The sequence below is a fragment of the Trachypithecus francoisi genome, unplaced genomic scaffold, assembly GCF_009764315.1.
Source record: "Trachypithecus francoisi isolate TF-2019V2 unplaced genomic scaffold, Tfra_2.0 Lachesis_group13, whole genome shotgun sequence".
Taxonomy (NCBI): Eukaryota; Metazoa; Chordata; class Mammalia; order Primates; family Cercopithecidae; genus Trachypithecus; species Trachypithecus francoisi.
The window spans coordinates 120707575-120728481 of record NW_022681458.1 but is presented as its reverse complement, the minus strand read 5'-3'; the positions used below and the strand labels follow the sequence as shown (position 1 = coordinate 120728481).

The 20907-nt window shown below is 38.1% G+C and overlaps 1 protein-coding gene and 1 long non-coding RNA gene across 5 annotated transcripts in view; one reads left to right on the top strand and one right to left on the bottom strand.

The window, feature by feature from the left end:
- Positions 1–1703, top strand: part of LOC117095131 — a 55347-nt gene extending 53644 nt beyond the window's left edge. The window contains exon 4 of the long non-coding RNA XR_004441828.1: positions 1557–1703. This is a non-coding gene — a long non-coding RNA (uncharacterized LOC117095131). The remainder of the gene's footprint in view (positions 1–1556) is intronic.
- The window catches only part of EPB41L5 (erythrocyte membrane protein band 4.1 like 5), a 179183-nt gene that overhangs the window by 61863 nt on the left and 96413 nt on the right, over positions 1–20907 (bottom strand). For all 4 annotated transcript variants that reach the window (XM_033231775.1, XM_033231772.1, XM_033231774.1 and 1 more), the window contains exon 17: positions 1539–1702. In XM_033231775.1, the coding sequence (XP_033087666.1) occupies positions 1539–1702 (164 nt within the window). The remainder of the gene's footprint in view (positions 1–1538; positions 1703–20907) is intronic.

Sequence of the window (20907 nt, the reverse complement as noted above, 5' to 3'; positions counted from 1 at the left end):
TTAATTTTAATTTAACTTAATTTTTTCTTTTTTTTTTTCTTTTTTTTTCTTTTTTCTTTTGAGACAGAGTCTTGTTCTGTGGTCCAGGCTGGAGCTCAGTGGCATAATCTCAGCTCACTGCAACCTCTGCCTCCCAGGTTCAAGCGATTCTCATGCCTCAGCCTCCCGAGTAGCTGGGACTGCAGGCGCGGGCCACCACACCCAGCCTAATTTTAATTTTAGATTCAGGGAGTACATGTACAGGTTTGTTACAAGGGTATATTACGTGGTGCCATGGTTTGGGCTTCTACTGATCTCATCTCCCAGACAGTGAACACAGCACCCAATAGGAAGTTTTTCAGCCCTTTCCCACTCCATCCCTCCTTTAGGAATCCCCAGTGTCTACTGTTCCCATCTTTATGTCCCTGTGTAGCTCCCACATATAAGTGAGAATAAGAGCAAGCATTGCTAACAAGAAGTGGAGTCCAGGGAAAGGCTGTCAAAACTGGACTATTCAAAATAAGTTACTACAGAGAAAGTACATGAGAAATAGTAATGGGGGATATTTTCTTAATCTAATAAAAGACTACTACCTTAAAAAATCAAATTACTTTGAAATTACCAATGTAATAAGTTAAATTATTATTTCTCTGACCTGAGACTAACAAGCAAAATTTAAACATGTTAAATGTCAATAAAAAACCATGATGTACCAGAATATTTGTTTGTAGTGATTTCTTAGGAAATAAACAAATTTTTAGCACCACTTAGTAATACTTCAACATGTTCTATTAACCAGAAGCACTGTGTGACTTTTCACTAACATTTATTGCTAAATTACTAAATGCTATTGCTGTATTCTATAGTCTCAGAGACAGCAGCATACCTAGGGCAATTTTCTGAGTTGTTTAATGCTGGTGGCTAATTTTAGCCTCCAATAGAAATCAAATTGTCAAGAGTCAAATAAATACAAGCTGCTTTAAAATGAACATGCATTACAGTGAGATTCAACAGGAAACTGCTGTTTATAAACAAGTTATGCTTTCATATAAAACTAAACTCACAAATACATACACATTTTCAATGAGAGATTTACTGTCTCCTTTTAACCTTCAAAAATGTGTGTGTGTGTGTGTGTGTGTGTGTGTGTGTGTGTGTGTGTGTTTTAAAGCACCATTCTTTCTGTGTTATTTCTTTTTGTGGGCCTAGGCAATAATAATCCTCATTAATAACAAAATACTTTCTAAGAGCTAATGGGATGTTCAAACATTCATTCAATCCTATGCCCTAGAAAATGTTTCCATTCTAGAAAAAAGCAAATGAAGACTCTTAAATGTTTAATGTCTTATAAATGACACACAGGTTTGATGACCTCAATTATGTTATCTTAAATATTTCAGTGTTCCCTTTAGTCAAACAGGCAAGAGGGCATAACTCTTCTGAATTAAATTTAAAAGTTCAACTAGCATAAAAAATATTATTAGAGAAGCTAATTTAAATATCTTATATCAAAGGAAGATAAAAAGGTATGACTGATGTATTATGGAACATTTACTTACTCTCATATTCAATTTCAGGTTCCCCTAATCCAGGAAGCCTGGTGGCTACATTAATGCCATTCGGTGCTTGGGATGTTTCCATAGTGTCAGATGCCCCAATTACATCACCAGTCGTTGTTTCCAATAAGTCTGGGCTATTCAGCAAATCAATATTCAGAGGAAGGCTGCAATGGAAATAGAAAATTCACTTAGACCAAGATATTTAACATGAAAAAATTAAAACACTGCTCACCCTCTGTATCTGCAACTTCCACATCTGTGAATTCAAGCAACCATGAATCAAAAATAAAAATGAAAATTTTAAAAATATAAAAACAATACAGTTTATTTACATAGCATTTATATTGTATTAGGTTTTCTACGTAATCTAGAGATGATTTAAAGTTTATGGGAAGATGCATGTATGTTACATGCAAACACAACACCATTTCATATAAGGCACTTGGGCGTCTGTGGATTTTGGTATCTCAGGGAGGTCCTGGAATCTATCCTCCATGGATACTGAGGGACTATACTAACAAGGTCTTTGTTGAAAAAAGATTCATGGAAAAGTTTTTGTCTCAACTGGTTTTATTCATCTCTCACAACCCTTTGAGTAGACGTCTTCTCCCAGCCAAAATAGAGTGATAGGGACTGGTTTGCCCTCCCACCTGAAAACCTAAGGGAGAAAAATAACCTAAATAAGTAAGGTTAAATAAATAACCTAAATAGATAAGTTCCACAAAGTTGCAGAATACAAGATCAATGTAAGAAAAACCAATTGTATATCTATACATGAACAGTAAGTAACAGGAAACTGAAGTTATGAAGACAATTTCATTCACAGTAACATCAAAAGGGATAGAAACTTAGGAATAAATTTAATAAAGGGTATGTATGACTTGTACACTGAAAATCATTTATAAAGGAGATCTAAATAAAGACTTTTAATGTTCACAGATTGGAACACTTAATATTCAAGATGGCTTCTCCCCAAACTGATGTGTAAATTCAATGTATTCACTACCAAAATCCCAGCAGGACTTTTTTTTTGTAGAATTGACCAGCCAATCCAAGGATTTATGAAAGCCAAAGCAGCTAGAATAGCCAAAACAATTTCAAAAATGAATGTACACTACTGAATTTGAAAACTTACTACAAAGCCACAGTAATCAAGACAGGCTGATACTGGCACAAAGACAGGCATGTAAATCAACAAAATTGAGAGTCTATATTATGAAATATAAGAAACTTGTGACAATATAAGCCTTTTTGACAACATGAATCGGGAAAAGACAGACTTTTTAACAAATGCTACTAGAACAACCAGATATCCATATGCAAACATTAATTTGGGCCCTACCTCACACTGTACACAAAAATTAAATCAAAATGGATAAGTGACCTAAGTGTTAAGAGTAAAAACTGTAAAACTTTAGAACAAAATAGAGAAGAAAAAAATCTTTGGACTTTGGGTGGGGTATTCTTAGATATGACACTAAAAGTATCCATAAAAGAAAAATAAGATGAACTTCATCACAACTAAAAATGTTTCAGTGTCAAAGAACCATTATGAAAATGAAATGCCACAAATTGGGGGGAGATTTTTGCAAATCATGTATCTGATAAGGGGCTAGTTATCCAAAGCATACGAGGAATTCTCTGTATATATATTAGTATAAGTTAATATAGCATATATATTACTATATTAAGTTAAGTTAGCATGAGATGATACTACAGTAGGGTAGGCAGCTATGACTGATATCCTTATAAAATGGGGACATTTGAACACAGATACACACAGGGAGAATGCCACGTGAAGACGAAGGCAGAGATCAGGGTGATGCATCTACAAACCAAGAAACACCAAAGACAGCCAGCAAACCACCAGAAGCGAGGACAGAGGCACAGACTAGAGTCTTTCTCAGAGTCCTCAAAGGAAGCAACCCTAGCAACGCCTTGCTCTTGGACTTCTAGCATCTTCCTGAGGCAGAGTTCAGTTTGTGGTATCTTGTAACAGTAGGCCCAGCAAACCAATACATCTTATATTCTAAAGATCTGCACAGGACTAAAAGAGAGCCTTAGAGCACATCAGGCCATAAAAGAAAAGACAAAAAAATCCCAAAAAGACATTCTGTGAGGGAACTCAAAGGACTAAAAGGAACTGTGACTTTTCTCCTTCCTTCCCCAGGAGAATGGGGCATTGTAAAATCACATCAGGTAAATGGAAGCTCTAAAAGAACTTGTGAAAGAGGAGAAAGGCATCTTACTCTGTGGTGGGAGATTACTGAGCCGCAGAAACTGCCAGGCGTATGTCAGGTGTGTGTGGCAGAGGAGTGTTCTTAGGAAAATTCAACATATGAATCTGCACATTTGGGAGCACATGTAAATATATTTCCCATGAGTTAAGTGCCTCCCTTAGCAATGAGAGGTCCAAACTCAGTAAGTTGACTGGAGCCAACTTTACCAAAGGAGGGAAAAGGCCGGCAGCTGGACAAGCTGCATTTCCACTGTTTGGCAGGGCAAGAATGTATAGACTCCCTAGAGGATGAGTTTGGAACAAATTGCACATCAAAATGAGTAATTACAGAAATAGATAATAACACAATGAAAAAATCCATGAGTCTATGCTGACAACAAATTATTTCTTTTGAAGGTGGGAGAAAAGAGGAAAGTTGCTCTTTACAGAAGAAAACCAACTTCTATCTATAGAAGAAATGACAGAATTAGAACATCACCATATTACAAATATCAAGTTAATAATGGATACAGGCAAAAATTATCAATGACTGCTAAAACTACAGGGTAAAAAAGACTGTTAGGGAGTAAGAAATCCATTCAGTCTTAAAATGACACTCCACAGATTATACAGGAAAAAGTACTTTCACAGAGAACTCTGGTGAATATCACCTTAACAAAACATTAGTAAAAAGGTTTAACCTCAATCTCGTCATGAAAAAATAATCACACAAATCTAAGTTGAGAGGCATTCTACAAAAGAACTGGTGTAGACTCCTTTAAAAAAAGTCAAATGTTGTGAAAGTTAAAAAAAAAAAAAAAGGCTGGCGGAACTGCTCATTATTAAAGAAACATGAAAAATGAACTGAAATCTTTATTATATGCTGGGTCAGGAGGAAAAACAGCTATAAAAGGTATTGAAACGTTTGGGAAAATCTTAATAGGTACTGTATATTAGGTAACAGTATTATACCAATGTTAAATTTTCAGAGTATAACATAAACATATCTTTGATTTTTGGAGATTCATGCAAAAGTACATAGGAATGAAGTAATGTCATGCCTGCATTAGGATTCTCATTAGCCAGCCAAGAAAATGAAACAAATGCGAGCAAATATGGTAAAATATTAAGTTGGTGAATCTACAGGAAGGGCATATGGTTATTCACCCACCATTCATTCAACTTTTCTGCAGGTCTGAAGTTTTCTAAAATAAAAAGTTGAGAGAAATAAAAGAATGCAGGTACTTCCCCTGAGCCAAGTGTTAAGTCCAACTTTAAGCTCAATCAATGAAACTCCAAAAGGTACCAAGGTCAGATGATCTAAATAGTAAAAGGATACTTGTGGGCAGGAGCTGAGCCAGAAATGAGGGGAGTGAAGAAGGGTGTCAGAAGAGGTGAAATATGAAGTATATTGCCTATGTTGGGGAAGTGACTGGTTCTATGATGGCCTCTGAGAAAACACACTAATGAGAAGCACGAAAGAGCAAGCATTTGCACATATGCCATCGCTGGATTACCAAAGAACCAACCAAGTAAGTCTTCACCCCCTTTCATCTTCTTTCTTCTTCATCCCTCAATGTGAGCACCACAAGAAAAAGGGGAGAAAGTAAAGACTAAAAGAACAAACAGGCCAGGCACAGTGGTTCATGCCTGTAATCCAGGCACTTTGGAAGGCCAAGGTGGGAGGACTGGTTGAGTCCAGGAGTTTGAGACCAGCCTAGGCAATATGGCAAAATGCCATCTCTACTGAAAACAAAATTAGCTGGGCATGGTGGCATATGCCTGTAGTCCCAGCTACTCAGGAGGCTGAGATGGGAGAATCACCTGAGCTCGGGAGGTGGAGGCTGCAGTGAGCCGAGATTGTGCCACTACACTCTAGCTTGGGCAACAGGAGTGAGACCCTGTATCAAAAAGAAAAGAACAAAAAAAAAAGAGAGAGAGAGACAAACACTCCCCATCCCCATTCACCACTGCACCACTGTACATTTTGAGAATGGGTAAAGGGGAAATTGTTAAATTAGAAGTGGACTTTTTGTAATTTAAAGTATGTTTCAATGATTACAAGTAAGATGGTTCTTATATCTATAAATGATGAGCTAGAAATGGGGAAAGTTGACTTTATACGGATCAATACAGTAATTAAGAGACAAGTCAAGTGGGATATTCAGCCCTTTCTAAAAGCAAGTGATGAACTCCTAGTAATTAAGTGTGGCTCAAGCAAGGGGGCACGTGAAGGGCTGAGAGTGAAAACAGAAACCAGGGTCAAAATTCCAACACTGGGGAACATGAAACCCAAAACACCTCATGTGAGGAGGCAGTGAACAACAGTCAGATGCACTACTTGAAACCAGGGGACTAGGTTTTCTAGACAGGAACAGAGGCTGAAAAAGTTCTATTTACAAGTTTAGAGTTTTAAAGTTTCAAATAAAACAAAACAAAAAAAAAACCTTTGTCTGCAATGAAGGAAAGAATTAGAAATATCTGTGCAACCAACAATCAGACTACCATATCTTGGGCTCAAGGACTGAAGGTAATTTCTCTGAAAGATCCTACTATAAAACCTTCAGAGCTGAGGATTTCAAAAAGTAAGGTTGAGGAAATTTCAAAACTAACAGGGCAGAAACAGCATGGCAAGAAGGAAAGAAAACAAACAAATCTGCTTAACACAAGACAATCTGAACTCACAAACAAAAAATTACAAAGCACATATATCTGATGCTAAGACAACCAACAAACCCAAGAAACGGGTATTTACAGCTAAGGAAGTAGAAAGGATATAACACAGTCTAAAAAGAAATCTAAAGTATATTAAATGTGCTGAAAGATATAAAGGAGGGATAGAATAAAACAGGAAAGGAGGCTGTGAAACAACAGCAGATTCTGAGAGGTGTCATCAAATTAAACACTGAAAAAAAGAAACACAGCAAGCTAGACCAAACATAACTGAATTAAAAGATACTAACAAAAATTAGGGAAATCACTAAGAAGGTAACAGAGATAAAGACACAGTAAACATGGGCCGGGTGTGGTGGCTCACACCTGTAATCCCAGCAGGTGGATCACCTGAGGTCAGGAGTTTGAGACTAGCCTGGCCAACATGGTGAAACCCCGTCTCCATTAAAAATACAAAAATTAGCTGGGTGTGGTGGTGCACGCCTGTAATCCCAGCTACTCAAGAGGCTGAGGCAGGAGAACTGCTTGAACCTGTGACATGGAGGTTGCAGTGAGCCGGGATCATGACACTGCACTCCTGCCCAGGCCACAGAGCAAGATTTCGTTTCAAAAAAACAAAAACAAAAAAGGCATAGTAAACGTGAAAGGTAAGAAATACAGAAACTGACATGAATTGAAAGCTGCAACATACATTTAATAGAAATTCTAAAAGGAAAAACAGAAATGACAAAAGAGAAGCAATATTAGAGGGGATAATGACTATCCATTATAATCATGATCATGATTATAATTACCAAGAGAGGAGACATTCACGAGGGATTAAACATTGAATAACAAACACACAAGTTTTATTCTTTCTCATAAAACTACTCTAGTGTGACAGTATGAGGACAAAAAAGAGCAGAAGAGATTTTTAAAAATCTTCCGAAGGCAGTGAAACACATTAACAAGTGGCCATTAATTAGAAGGACTGAATTAATCTAAATCTAATCAAACAGTAGGGAATGCTTAGAAAAAAGACAAATCTCTGTACAGAACAAGAAAAGTTGCTAATAATTCCCTCCCAATCCATGGGTTGTCTCTTCATTTTCTTGATGGATACGTATCCTCTGAAATACAACAGTCTTAATATTTGATGAACTCTAAACTTATCAATTTTTCTTTTGTCACATGTGTTTTTAGTGACCTTTCTAAAAGAACATTCCTCTAAAACTTTTGTCACTATTAAAGTTAGGTCTGACTGCTTCTTTAAGTGGAACCCTGATACATTCCTCCTCACTGGGCAGGGCCACCCTGTGGGGTGGCTTCAGCCACTCTAGCCAGGGTTATATGGGCAGAACTCTAATATCTCCCTGGGATGGAGCTCCCAGGGGGAGGGGCAGCCACCATCTCGGTGGTTTGACTGACTCAGCTGTTCCAGCCTGTCAGCTTTCCAGAGTCCAAATGGTCCAGATGAGGAAGGGTCCCCAGTGCAGCACAGCTGCTTTGCTACATTGTGGCCAGATTGCTTCTGCAAGCAAGACCCTGATCCATTCCTCCTCCCTGGGCAGGACCTCCCTAGAGGGGCTTCAGTCACTCCAGCCAGGGTTATACAGACAGAGCTCTGATCTCTCCCTAAGATGGAGCTCCTGGAAGGAGCCATCTCTGTGGTTCAGTCAACTCAGCCATTCCAGCCTGCCAGCTTTGGGAGTCCAAAAGGTGCAGAGGAGGAAGGGTCCCCCGCAATGCAGCACACCTGCTGTACCAAAAAGCAGCCAGACTGCTTCCTTAAGCATGTCCCAGATCCCAGATCTCATTCCTCCTGACTGGGTGAGACCTCCCAACAGGGGCGTTCAGACACCTCCTACAGGAACATTTGGGCCATTAACAGGTCAGTGCCCTCCTGGAAAGAGCTTCCAGAGGAAGGAGCAGACTGCCATCTTTGCTGTTTCATAGCCTTCACTGGTGATATTTCCAGCTATGAGAAAAACCAAGGCAACCAGAGACTGCAGCAGACCCCCTGTATCAGCCCTATGGAAGAGTGGTCTGACTGCTGAAAGAAAAACAAACAGAAAACAACAACAACAACATCGACCAAAAAGATCCCACAAAAATTCCATTCAAAGGTCAGCAATCTCAAAGACTGAAGGTAAATAAACCCACAGAGATAAGAAAGAATAAATGCAAAAATGCTGAAAACTCAAAAAGCCAGAGTGCGTCTTCTCCTCCAAATGACCACATCACCTCCCCTGCAAGGTCACAGAACAGGGCAAAGGCTGAGGTGGCTGAATTGACAGAAGTAGACTTCAGAAGGTCAGTAATAATGAACTTTGGTGAGCTAAAGGGGCATGTTCTAATTCAATGCAAAAAACCTAAGAATCATGAGAAAATGGTATAGGAGTTGATAGCCAGAACAGTCAGTCTAGAGAGGAACATAACTGACCTAATGGAGCTGAAAAACACAATACGATAACTTCACAATGCAGTCACAAGTATCAACAGCAGAACAGACCAAGCAGACGAAAGAATCTCAGAACTTGAAGACTACCTTTCTGAAATAAGACCAGTAGATAAGAAGAGAGGGGGAAAAAAGTTAAAGGAAAGAACAAAACCTCCAAGAAATGTGGGATTATGTAAAGAGACCAAACCTATGACCGATTGAGGTACCTGAAAAGAGACAGGGAGAACAGAACCAAGTTAGAAAACAAACATCAGGATATATCCAGAAGAACTTCTCCAACCTAGCGAGGCAGGCCAAAATCAAATTCGGGAAATGCAGAGAACTCCAGTAAGATGCTCCACAAGAAGATCAACCCCAAGACACATAATCATCAGATTCTCCAAGGTTGAAATGAAAGAAAAAATGGTAGGAGTAGCCAGAGAGAAAGGCCAGGTCAGCCACAAAGGGAAGCTCATCAGTCTAACAGCAGACTCCTCAACAGAAAACCTAAAAGCTAGAAAAGACTGGGGCCAATATTCAACATTCTTAAAAAAAAGAATTTCCAATCCAGAATTTCATACCCAACCAAACTAAGCTTCTTAAGTGAAGAAGAAATAAGATCCTTTTCAGACAAGCAAATGCTGAGGGAATTCTTGCAGGCCTGTGCTGAAAGAGCTTCTGAAGGAAACACTAAATATGGAAAGGAAAAACAACTACCAGTCACTACAAAAACACACTGAAGCATACAGGCCAATGACACTATGAGGCAACCACATAAACAAGTCTGCAAAATAACCAGATAGCATCTAGTTATTTTGATGACAGGATCCTTTGATGACAGGATCAAATTCACACATAACAATACTCACCTTAAATGTAAATGGGCTAAACACCCCAATTAAAAGACACAGAATGTCAAGCTGGATAAACAGCCAAGACCCACTGGTATGCTGTCTTCAAGAGACCCATTTCACGTGCAAAGATATACATAGGCTCATAATAAAAAGATGGAACAAAATTTACCAAGCAAATTGAAAATAGGAAAAAGCAGGGGTTGCAATCCTACTTTCTGACAAAAAAGACTTTAAACCAACAAAGATCAAAAAAGACAAAGAAGGGCATTACATAATAGTAAAGGGTTTAATTCATCAAAAAGAGCTAACTATCCTAAATATATATGCACCCAATATAGGAACAACCAGATTCATAAAGCAAGTTCTTAGAAACTTACCAAGAGACTCAGACTCCCACACAATAATAGCAGGAGAGTTTAACACCCCAATGATAATATTAGACAGATCACTGAGAGAGAAAATTAACAAAGATATTCAGTATCTGAACTCAGCTCTGGATTAAGCAGACCTGATAGATGAATACATAATTAACCACCCAAAAGCAAAAGAATATACACTTTTCTCATTGTCACATAGCACCTACTCTAAAACTGATTACATAATCAGAAGTAAAACACTTCTCAGCAAATGCAAAAGAGCTGAAATCGTAAGTCTCTCAGACCACAGCACAATCAAACTACAACTCAAAATTAAGAAATTCACTCAAAACCACACAACTACATGGAAATGGAACAATCTGCTCCTAAATGACTCATGGGTAAATAAAATTAAGGCAGAAATCAAGAAGTTTTTTGAAACTATTGAGAACAAAGAGGCAACGTACCAGAATCTCTGGAACACAGCTAAAGTAGTGTTAAGAGGGAAATTTATAGCACTAAATACCCACATCAAAAAGCTAGAAAGATCTCATTAACAACCTAACATCACAATTAAAAGAACTAGAAACCAAGAGCAAACAAACCCCAAAGCTAGTAGAAGACAAGAAATAACCAAGATCAGAACTGAACTGAAGGAGGGACACACACACAAAAAATTCTTCAAAAAAATCAGTGAGTCTAGGAGGTGGTTTTTTGAAAAAATTAACAAAATAGATAGACTGTTAACTAGACTAATGAAGAAAAGAGAGAAGAATCAAATAAACAAACAGAAATGATAAGGGAGATATCACCAATGACCCCACAGAAATATAAACAACCATCAGAGAATACTATAAACACCTCTATGCAAGTAAAGTAGAAAATCTAGAAGAAATAGATACATTCCTGGACATATACACCCTCCAAAGAATGAACCAGGAAGAAATTGAATTCCTGAATAGACCAATAACAAGTTCTGAAATTGAGGCAGTAATAAAGAGCCTGCTAACAACAACAGCAACAAAAGCCCAGGACCAGATAGATTCACAGCAGAATTCTACCAGAGGTACAAAGAAGTGCTGGTACCATTTCTACTGAAACTATTCCAAAATATTGAAAAGGAGGGACTCCTCCCTAACTCATTCTATGAGGCAAGCATCATCTTGATACCAGAACCTGGCAGATACAACAAAAAAAAGAAAACTTCAGGCCAATGTCCTTGATGAGCACTGATGCCAAAAAAAACTCAATAAAATACTGGCAAACTGAATCCAGGAGCACATCAAAAAGTTTATCCACCACGATCAAGTTACCTTCATCCCCAGGATGCAAGGTACAAAATACACAAAACAATAAATGCAATTCATCACATAAACGAAACTAGAGGCAAAAACCACACGATTATCTCAATAGATGCAGAAAAGGCCTTCAATAAACTTCAACATCCCTTCCTGTTAAAAACTCTCAATAAACTAGGTATTGAAGGAACATATCTCAAAATAATAAGAGCCATATATGACAGACTCACAGCCAGTATCACACTGAATGGGCAAAAGCTGGAAGCATTCCCTTTAAAACCCAGCACAAGATAAGGATGCCCTCTCTCACCACTCCTACTCAACATAGTATTGGAAGTTCTGGCCACGGAAATCATGCAAGAGAAATAAAGGGTATTCAAACAGGGAGACAGGAAGTCAAATTATCTTTGTTTGCAGATGACATGATCCTGTATCTAAAAACCCCATCATCTTAGCCCAAAAGCTTCTTAAGCTGATAAGCAACTTCAGCAAACTCTCGGGATATAAAATCAATGTGCAAAAATCACTAACAACAACAACAGGTAAGCAGAGAGCCAAATCATAATTTAACTCCTATTCACAGTTGCTACAAAAAGAATAAAATACCTAGTAATACAGCTAATAAGGGATGTGAAGGACCTCTGCAAGGACAACTGCAAACCACTGCTCAAAGAAATCAGAGGACACAAACAAATGGAATAACATTCCATGCTCATGAATGGGAAGAATCAGTATCAATAAAATGGCCATATTGCCCAAAGTAATTTATAGATCCAATGCTATTCTCATTAAACTACCACTGACATTTTTCACAGAATTAGAAAAGGAATACTTTAAAATATGTATGGAAATAAAAAAGAGCCTAATAGCCAAGACAATCCTAAGCAAAAAGAACAAAGCTGGAGGCATCATGCTACTCGACCTCAAACTATACTACAATACAGGCTACAGTATACTACAGTAAAGGTTACAAGAACCAAAACAGCATGGCACTGGTACTAGAACAGACATATAAGACCAATGGAAGAGAATAGAGAAATCAAGAATAAGAGAGCACACCTATAACCATCTGATCTTTGACAAACCTGACAAAAACAAGAAATGGAGAAAGGACAGAACTCTCCACCCCAAATCAACACAACATATATTCTTCTTAGCACCACATCACACTTACTCTAAAATTGACCACCTAATTGGAAGTAAAGGACACCTCAGCAAATGTAAAAGAACAGAAATCACAACAAACTGTCTCTCAGACCACAGTGCAATCAAATTAGAACTCAGGATTAAGACATTCACTCAAAACCGCACAACTATATGGAAACTGAACAACCTGCTCCTGAAGACTACTGGGTAAATAACAAAATGAAGGCAGAAATAAAGATGTTCTTTGAAACCAATGAGAACAAAGACATAACATACCAGAATCTCTGGGACACATTTAAAGCAGTGTGTAGAGGGAAATTTATAACACTAAATGCCCACAAGAGAAGGCAGGAAAGATCTAAAATCGACACCCTAATATCACAATTAAAAGAACTAGAGAAGCAAGAGCAAACAAATTCAAAAGCTAGCAGAAGGCAAGAAATAACTGAGATCAGAGGAGAACTGAAAGAGATAGACACACAAAAAAAACCCTTAAAAAATTAATGAATCCAGGAGCTTTTTTTAGAAAAGATCAACAAAATTGACAGACCTCTAGCAAGACTAATAAAGAAGAAAAGAGAGAAGAATCAAACAGATGCAATAAAAAATGATAAAGGGGGCCAGGCACAGGGGCTCACGCCTGTAATCCCAGCACTTTGGGAGGCCAAGACAGGTGGATCACAAAGTCAGGAAATCAAGACCATCCTGGCTAACACGGTGAAACCCCGTCTCTACTAAAAATATAAAAAAATTAGCCAGGCGTGCTGGCGGGTGCCTGTAGTCCCAGCTACTTGGGAGGCTGAGCCAGGAGAATGGCGTGAACCCGGGAGGCAGAGCTTGCAGTTAGCCGAGATTAGGCCATTGCCTAGGCGGCAGAGCGAGACTCTGTCTCCAAAAAAAAAAAAAAAAAAAAAAAGATAAAGGGGATATTGCCACCGATCCTACAGAAATACAAATTACCATCAGAGAATACTATAAACACCTCTATACAAATAAACTAGAAAATCCAGAAGAAACGGATAAATTCCTAGACACATACACCCTCCCAAGACTATAACAGGAAGAAGCTGAATCTCTGAATAGACCAATAACAGGCTCTGAAATTGATGCAGAAAAGGCCTTCGATAAAATTCAACAGCCCTTCATGCTAAAAACTCTCAATAAACTAGGTATTGATAAAACGTATCTCAAAATAGTAAGAGGTATTTATAACAAACCCACAGCCAATATCATAGTAAATGGGTAAAAACTGGAAGCATTCCCTTTGAAAACCAGCACAAGAAAGGGATGCCCTCTCTCACCACTCCTATTCAACATAGTGCTGGAAGTTCTGGCAAGAGAAAGATATAAAGGTATTCAATTAGGAAAAGAGGAAGTCAAATTGTCCCCGTTTGCAGATGACATGATTGTATATTTAGAAAACCCCATTGTCTCAGCCCAAAATCTCCTTAAGCTGATAAGCAACTTCAGCAAAGTCTCAGGATACAAAATCAATGTGCAAATATCACAAGCATTCCTGTACACCAACAACAGACAACTTCAGCAAAGTGTCAGGATACAAAATCAATATGCAAATATCACAAGCATAACAGACAGAGAGCCAAATGAGTGAACTCCCATTCACAAGTGCTACAAAGAGAATAAAATACCTGGGAATCCAACTTAAAAGGGATGTGAAGGACTCCTTCAAGAACTAAAAACCACTGCTCAATGAAATAAAAGAGGACACAAACAAATGGAAGAACATGCCATGCTCATGGATAGGAAGAATCAATATCATGAAAATGGCCATACTGCCCAAGGTAATTTATAGATTCAGTGCCATCCCTGTCAAGCTACCAATGACTTTCTTCACAGAATTAGAAAAAACTACTTTAAAGTCCAAATGGAACCAAAAAAGAGCCCACATTGCCAAGACAATCCTAAACAAAAAGAACAAAGCTGGAGGCATCACGCTACCTGACTTCAAACTATACTACAAGGCTACAGTAACCAAAACAGCATGGTACTGGTTCCAAAACAGATATATAGACCAATGCAACAGAACAGAGGCCTCAGAAATAATACCACACATCTACAAACACATCTGATCTTTGACAAACCTGACAAAAACAAGAAATGAGGAAAGGATTCCCTATTTAATAAATGGTGCTGGGAAAACTGGCTAGCCATATGTAGAAAGCTGAAACTGGATCCCTTCTTACACCTTATACAAAAAGTAATTCAAGATGGATTAAAGACTTAAATATTAGACCTAAAACCATAAAAACTCTAGAAGAAAAGCTAGGCAATACCATTCAGGACATAGGCATGGGAAAGGACTTCATGTCTAAAACACCAAAACCAATGGCAACAAAAGCCAAAATAGACAAACACGACCTAATTAAACAAAAGAGCTTCTGCATGGCAAAAGACACTACCATCAGAGTGAACAGGCAACCTACACAATTGGAGAAAATTTTTGCAATCTACCCATCTGACAAAGGGCTAATATCCAGAATCTACAAAGAACTCAAACAAACTTACAAGAAAAAAGCAAACAATGCCATCAAAAAGTGGGCAAAGGATATGAACAGACACTTCTCAAAACAAGACATATATGCAGCCAACAGACACATGAAAAAATGCTCATCATCACTGGTCATCAGAGAAATGCAAATCAAAACCACAACGAGATACCATCTCACGCCAGTTACAATAACAATCATTAAAAAGTCAGGAAACAACAGATGCTGGAGAGGATGTGGAGAAATAGGAACGCTTTTACACTGTTGGTGGGAGTGTAAATAAGTTCAACCATTGTGGAAGACAGTGTGGTGATTCCTCAAGGATCTAGAACTAGAAACACCATTTGACCCAGAGATCTCATTACTGGGTATATACCCAAAGGATTATAAATCATGCTACCATAAAGATACATGCACACGTATATTGCAGCACTATTCACAATAGCAAAGACTTGGAACCAACCCAAATGTCCATCAATGACAGACTGGATTAAGAAAAGGTGGCACATATACACCATGGAATACTATGCCACCATAAAAAAGGATGAGTTCGTGTCCTTTGCAGGGACATGGATGAAGCTGGAAACCATCATTCTCAGCAAACTATCACAAGGACAGAAAACCAAACACTGCATGTTTACTCACAGATGGGAATTGAACAATCAAAACACTTGGACACAAGGCAGGGAACATCACACACCGGGACCTGTTGGAGGAGTGGGGGCCTGGGGGAGGGATAGCATTAGGAGAAATACCTAATGTAAATGACAGTTGATGGGTGCAGCAAACCAACATGGCACACCTGCATGTTGTGCACATGTACCCTAGAACTTAAAGTATAATAAAAATATATATATACATGCAAATTTTGGAGGGAAAGGGTGCAGCACAAACTTTCAGACCACAGTAGAGGCCCTTCAATGGCTTTACCATTTCAATTGGACAGATGTTTTAGATGGAGTTTTCTTTTCGATGGAGTTTTGCTCTTATTGTCCAGGCTGGAGTGCAGTGGCACAATCTTGGCTCACTGTGGCCTCTGCCTCCCAGGTTTGGGTGATTCTCCTGCCTCATCCTCCCAAGTGGCTGGGATTGCAGGTGCCAGCCACCACTTCCAGCTAATTTTTTGCATTTTTAGTGGAGACGGGGTTTCGTCATGTTGGCCGGGCTGGTCTCGAGCTCCTGACTTCAGGTGAGCCGCCCACCTCGGCCTCCCAGGGTGCTGGGATTGCAGGCGTGAGCCACCGCGCCTGGCCTAAAATAATTTTAATTGAAGGAGCAATAAGAAGAAAAAGTTGGAAGTTTTTTTCCCATCTCCACTTGCAGTTTTTCAAAACTTACAGTCCTCGATCCCCTTATTTTTTTAATCTTTAACCCCAAACAATACCATACGAAGACCTTTTGGGGATTTTTTGAGTTTCCAGGTGTTACAGCCTAGATGGTCACCTTCTTTCTTTCTTTATACTAGTTTTATTAATGAGAGTTTTTTTTTTAAAGCACTCGTTTACATGTCTATGTCCACATCAATTGTGATTAGAATTAAACAATCCGAGGGTGTATGTTCCATTTTAGAAAACTTTTGGTAACTGCTTCTACTTGCCCACATATTTTTTTTCTTTTTTTTTTTTCTTTTTTTGAGATGGAGTGTCGCTCTGTCACCCAGGCTGGAGTGCAGTGGTGTGATCTCAGATCACTGCAACCTCCACCTCCTAAGTGATTTTCCTGCCTCAGCCTCCCATGTAGCTGGGACTACAGGCACGTGCCACCACACCTGGCTAATTTTATTTACATTTTCAGTAGAGATGGGGTTTCACCATGTTGGCCAGGCTGGTCTCGAACTGCTGACCTCAGGTGATCCACCCGTCTCAGCCTCCCAAAGTGCTGGGATTACAGGTGTGAACCATTGGGCCTGGCACCCTGCCACATATTTTTATCATATTCACCTCAGACAACTGAAGTTTTTCTCTTCCTCAAAAATCCAAGATGAGAGGTTATAATAAACACAGTGGAACTTATTTATTTATACTCTAAACTGGTCAAATAGTCACTCTAGAGGAAAAATTATGAAAGATTTTAAAATTAAAAAATGCATACTCATCTAGCATACTCTTGAGTTTTCTCAGCTTTTTATTGTCTTTGAGCTTAATATAATTTATTATGTAAATTATATTGAGCTGAAAACCATGCAAGTGATTTTGCCCACAGAAATGCAAATTAATTGTCTCAAATGACATGTATTTGATTAAGCTATTGTGGATGCTGACTTGTTTTCATCACTTTGTAAATTCATTGCAGGTTTTTCTGATCACCTATCTTTATGTGTGTTTTTAAATTCTCCTTTGGATTGGTTACATCATCTTGCTGATTCTCGCCTTAATTAACCAAATAAATCTTTGGCATGTGTTCAAAAAAAAAAAGACTCTGTATTTCATAAATGGTGCTGGGATAACTAGCTAGCTATACGCAGAAAACTGAAACTGTACCCTTTCCTTATACCATATACAAAAATTAACACAAGACGGATTAAAGACTCAAATGTAAAACCCAAAACTATAAAAACCCTAGGAGAAAATCTAGGCAATACCATTCAGGACGTAGGCATGGGCAAAGACTTCATGATGAAAATGCCAAAAGCAACTGCAACAAAAGCAAACATTGACAAATGGGATCTAATTAGAGAGCTTCTGTACAACAACAACAACAGTCAGCAGAATGAGCAGACAACTTACAGAATGGGAGAAGATTTCTGCATTCTATCCATTTGACAAAGGTAATATCCAGAGACTATAAGGAACTTAAACAAATTTATAAGAAAAAAAAACATTAAAAAGTGGGCAAAGGACATGAATAGACACTCCTCAAAAGACATACATGTGGCCAACAAACATAAAAAACACTCAACATCACTGATCATTAGAGAAATGCAAATCAAAACCACAATGAGATACCATCTCACACCAGGGAGAAAGGCTATTATTATAAAGTCAAAAAACAACAGATGCTGGTGAGATTGGGGAGAAAAAGGAATGTTTTACACCATTGGTGGTAACATAAATTAGTTCAGGCATTGTGGAAGACAGTGTGGCAATTCCTCAAAGACCTAGAGGCAGAAATACCATTTGACCCACCAATCCTATTACTGGGCATATACCCAAAAGAGTATCTTTCCATTGTAGAAATACATGCACACATATGTCCATCGCAGCACTATGCACCTAAGACATGGAATCAACCTAAATGCCCATAAATGACAGACTGGATAAAGAAAATGTTGTACATTTACACCATGGAATACCATGCAGTCATAAAAAGGAATGAGATCATGTCCTTTGCAGGGACATGGATAGAACTGGAAGCCATTAAACTAATGTAGGAACAGAAAAGCAAACATGTTCTCACTTATAAGTGGGAGTTGAATGATGCAAACACATGCACACAAGGGAGGGGGAACAACACACACAGGGGCCTGTCGGGGGCGTCGGGGAGGGAAAGCATCAGGAAGAATAGCTAATGGATGCTGGGCTTCATACCCAGGTGACGGGATGATCTGCGCAGCAAAACACCATGGCACACGTTTACTTACATAAACAAAGCTGCACATCCTGCACATGTACCCCTGAACTTAAAATAAAAGTTAAAGAATAAATAAATAAATAAATAAATAAATAAATAAATAAATAAATGTAGGTCTGAGACGGGGGTACAATTTTATTCTTTTCTATGTGGACACACAGTTGCCTCAGCACCATGATGAATTTCTTGAAAAGTGGGGTTGACATAATTGGAAAGCCATCTGGAAAATAACAAAATTAGATTTCATTACTCCTATCTTAAGATTCAAAATGGGTCTGAGATTCAAATGTAAGAAAATTAACCCATACAGTGCTGGAGGCAAGGATAGCTGAATTCCTCTAAATTGTAGCAGTGAGGAAAACTCTATTAAATTCCAGAAGCTATTAAAGAAAAAAATGGATCTACTTACATAAAAACTTTCAGAACTTTTGCATAGCAAAAGTACTAAAAGCAAAGTAAAAAGTGAAAAACTGAAAACATATTTTTGCAGCTTAAATACAGAGAGTTAATATCCCAATTATCCATAAAAATGCTTCTTAAAAATAAAGAAAAAGGCCGACAGCCTTGTTTAAAAATGGGGAGGGGGCAGGAGAACTGTAGATAAGAACAAGCAATTTATGGAAAAAATGCAAATGGCTCTTAAACATACAAATATACTACTGAGAGGGATTTAAATGAAAACTACATCGAACATATTCATCATGAATCTTGATTATGGTGTTGGTTTCATGGGTGTGTGTCCAAATCCAAAACACTTTAAACAGATGCACTTTATTGCATCAAGTGTACCTCAATAAAGCTGTAAGGAAAAAAAAACACTTAAGATACCATGTCTTGTTTTTCAGATTGGCAAAAATCCCAGTCTTTCTTGATCCTTTGTTGGTGAGGCTATGAGAGGGACAAGCACTCTCATACTCTGCTGGTCGAATGTAGAATCCTCAGTGAAGGAGAGTCAGGCAATATCTAGAAAAATTAAAATTCATCTACAACCAAATAAATACCATAATCACACTGAGGGGGAAAGGGAACTAATTCAAGTAAATTTTAAGTGCAATACTTCAACTATATACTCTCAGTCTAAAAAGGAGAACTGTGAAGAAATACTAAACGTCACTTAGATTTGTTGTTGACAGTGGCATGGGTATAGCAATTCTGAAACTGTTTAGCACATATTATCCAAATAGAAGCCAGGTTTCTCGCAGGGAAGGAGGGAGCTAGGAATAAGGAATTGGGGAAGGCAATGAACCCTGGGAACTCACTTGGAGTTAAGAGTGTTAGCATGAATTTGGATTAAGAGACCAGAAGAACTTCTAAAGAAGTGGTAATTTCTATTTCTTAACCTGAAGACAGATACTCAAACTGGAACTGTATGTTTTATAGTCTTTTCTCTATATAATATATGTATTTATTTCATGATAGATTTTTAAAATTAAGGGCAAATGAAAAATATTTTCAAGGGTAACATCCAAGATGTTTTTATTCTTTTCTAGTAGAAGCTTTAAAGGGAAACATCTTTTTGGATTTTTATTATATTATACAAATTCCCAGTTGGTACGTTTTCACAAATACACTAGTCTATTTTGACATTCATTCTTTTTTCAGTAGTAACATAAAGACTTATTACATTTAGGCCAGACGTAGTGGCTCATGCCTATAATCCCAACACTTGGAGAAGCAGAGGTGGGAGGATCACTTGAGCTCAGGAGTTTGAGACTAGCCTGAGCAACATAGGAGACTGTATCTTACAAAAAATAAAAAAATAAATAAATTAGCCAAGTGTGGTAGCATGTGCCTATAGTCCTAGCTACTTGGGAGGCTGAAGTGAGAAGATTACTTAAGCCTAGGAGATTGAGGCTGCAGAGAGCCATCATCAAACGACTGCACTCCAGACTGCAAGAGAGAGCAAGACCCTACCTCAAAAAACAAAACAAAACAAAAAACCATTCATCATTACTTTTAAGAAAATTGTCCTTCTTTTGGCAAGAAACATTGTTTTCTTCATTTTTAAGTTTCCAGTATAAGGCTTTCCCTAATTTTCCTAAATTTGAGGGAAAGAACCAGATTGGTGCGGAAGACTGAATTACCTCCTTCAAGCATATAGGAAAAGGAAAGCACACTGCAGAATCACTGTGAAAGCTGGATGAAATGATGAGAATACTGGAAAAATGTTCCTTCTAAATTTTAAATCTATGTTGATGGGCATACAATGCACAGAGACATATTTTGTATGAGAAAAACAGCACGAAGTAGGAGACAAAGCTCTATAGAAGCAAAGTTTACATGTACTACTGACATCAAATTGGTATTAATCCAAACTAGATTGTTTTA